Here is a 2521-nt window from a genome sequence, read left to right as displayed (position 1 = left end):
AAAAATCATTCTAAATTATTATAATAATCTTATATAATAAAAAATGTTAAACAGCAAATACACAATTAACTTCTTTACCTCATTTTACTAAATTCAATATTAATAAATTAAAACATCTAATTAATTAATAACTAAAATTAAGAAAAAATTATGTAATATTATCTCAGCAACTACATAAATGCCAATTTTTACAATGTTGAATCTTCTTAAGAATATTCAAATTTAATCTCTTTTAATATTTAAAAAACCTTAGTAGACTATTGGAAATGTGTGATTATTATGACTTGATACAAGATAAAGTAACCATTAAGTTGGCTCCTTACTCTTTGACTTTATCAAATGATATTGGCACTGATTAGATAAAATAAGTCAGAGCTTGCGTGTTATTTAGTTATATTGGTTGGTGGTGTGTGAGTTCGTGTGAAGATGGCTTCGAAAAGAAAAAGCACTGCATGATAACTTTGAAATCATAAACTGACATTTAAAACAAGCTGCATTACGTGCGCAGAAGAAACAAGCCGTGCAATTCCTCTACTTAAATATTTTGGCCTGGACATCAACTATGAGGAACAAAAACATGCGTTTTCCCCACTCAATTGCTATTATTTCCCGTAATACTCACTTGCCTTTTGAATGATTAAAGCTTCAAATACAAGCACGACCTAATTTTAACCAGAAAAACATAAACAATGCGCAATTTTGTATGAATTTTAATTCCATTTGCTAGCTTGCCTTACACACAAAATCAATGCAGATTTTGAATTGAATAAACAATCTGATTGATTAGCTCGCTGGCCTTTGTCTTCTGATGGATACTTAAATACACAACACCAATGGAGATGCAAGCACATCAGCAAGCCAAGCACACTCTAAGCCATGGAATTCCGTATCATGTCACCCCTTCTCTGCCTTAAGATGATTGTGCTGCTACTTTTAATACGAAAAACGACAAATGATTGTACACCAGTTTTAGCTGCCGGTGGTGACAGTGATAGTATTCTTCAAGAGCCAACAGTGCCCCTGCTCAGTTATTTAAGAGTTTACAAGTTTCAGAAGATGGTTACTCTATCACTCACATTAGATAGTTCATCTGGTAAGACTGCATTAGTAATGCATTTTTTTCCTTTTTTTGGTAGTAATTAGCAGCTTTTATAGGAATTGAATTGAGTGATGAGGATTGCAGGTAGTGGGTTCAAGTCAAAGATGCTTACATGTATGGCTTCTTCAACGCTGCGGTTAAACTCCAGGCGGGATATACTATAGGGATCATCACGTCATTCTATGTATATACACTAATACCCGTACATGTAATTAGGGTTAAACTGGACTATTTAGGATCATTAGAGATAAGTTTGTAGGACCCATTATTCCTAATTAGGGTGTGGCCAGTTGAAGGTCGGCTGTTCAAAATCCAGGCCCAGCTTATGGTTCCAGCTGACCCAATTTTACCAAAGGGGTTACAATAGAATTCTTGTTTCTCATCAGTGTGAATGTGATGCAAGTTTTTAATGGGTAATTTGTGATAATCAGCTTTCGAACAGCCAAACGTATGAAGGATGGCACGATGAGATAGACATAGAGTTCTTGGGAACAATACCTGGAGAGCCATACAAATTGCAGACCAATGTTTATGGCAACAGTACGGGAGATGGAAATCTGATCGGCAGAGAGCAACAATTTCATCTCTGGTTCAACCCAACTCAGGATTTCCACAACTACAGCATTCTCTGGACGCCATCTCAAGTCCTGTAGTTTTATTCTCTCCCTGATAATCTCACAGCACAGCTAAACAGTAGATATTACAAGCTAATATGCTGCAATTTAAAACTTATTATTGTTTTGGTTACAGATTTTTGGTGGACGTTATCCCCATAAGGAGGTTTCCTAAGACAAAGAGCCTTGGAGTTATATATCCATCGAAGCCAATGTCTAAGTATGCAAGGATTTGGGATGCATCTTCATGGGCGAGAGATGGAGGGAAATACAAGGCCAGCTATACGTATGAGTCCTTCCTTTCCAGTTACACCAACTCCCAAACGATTGGATGCCATGACAAGGATAACTACTGCTCCAAAGTGCTCTTAGATGGCTGTTTGGTTTCTCCGCATTTGAACAAAAAGCAAATCGTTGATCTGAAATATGTTAGGAAGAATTATATGACATACGACTACTGCCAAGATTTGCAGCCATATCCCAAGGGTTCCATGCCTGAATGCCCAACACAACCATCCGATTCATACTAATTTATTCTCCAAAGTTTTGTAACGGGGGAAGTGGTATTGGAATTAGGAAGACAAATAGATTATTCATTGTAATTCTCATCTTTATGTTTTATCCTGCATAAATGAGGTTTCAAATCAAATTATAAGCATTATAGAGTATAAAAAAGTTTATTATTGTACCATGTGTCGTCTTCTATGGAAGAATATATACTTGTTTCTTCTTTTCATATCAAAATTTCAAATTAACTCTCATCTAAGCAATAAGTTAAGTCATAAAGATGTCACTTTGCCATCAAACC

At 35.7% G+C, this 2521-nt stretch overlaps 1 protein-coding gene across 1 annotated transcript; it reads left to right on the top strand.

The window, feature by feature from the left end:
* The first annotated feature begins 876 nt into the window (after positions 1-876).
* On the top strand, positions 877-2243 carry LOC131858438 (probable xyloglucan endotransglucosylase/hydrolase protein 32). Its single transcript, XM_059211676.1, has 4 exons — positions 877-1093; positions 1184-1235; positions 1542-1748; positions 1850-2243. Exons 1-4 carry the CDS (start codon positions 877-879, stop codon positions 2241-2243), a joined length of 870 nt encoding a protein of 289 aa, XP_059067659.1.
* Positions 2244-2521: the final 278 nt, after the last annotated feature.

The sequence above is a fragment of the Cryptomeria japonica genome, chromosome 9, assembly GCF_030272615.1.
Source record: "Cryptomeria japonica chromosome 9, Sugi_1.0, whole genome shotgun sequence".
Taxonomy (NCBI): domain Eukaryota; kingdom Viridiplantae; phylum Streptophyta; class Pinopsida; order Cupressales; family Cupressaceae; genus Cryptomeria; species Cryptomeria japonica.
This window is presented reverse-complemented; position numbering and strand designations above follow the sequence as displayed.

Bases quoted from the DNA above. Each gene is read 5' to 3' on its own strand.
- LOC131858438 (XM_059211676.1), top strand. From the start codon at position 877: ATGGAATTCCGTATCATGTCACCCCTTCTCTGCCTTAAGATGATTGTG. The intron at 1,236-1,541 runs GTTAAACTCCAG...GCTTTCGAACAG, and splicing joins ATGGCTTCTTCAACGCTGCG to CCAAACGTATGAAGGATGGC. The intron at 1,749-1,849 runs GTAGTTTTATTC...TTTTGGTTACAG, and splicing joins TGGACGCCATCTCAAGTCCT to ATTTTTGGTGGACGTTATCC.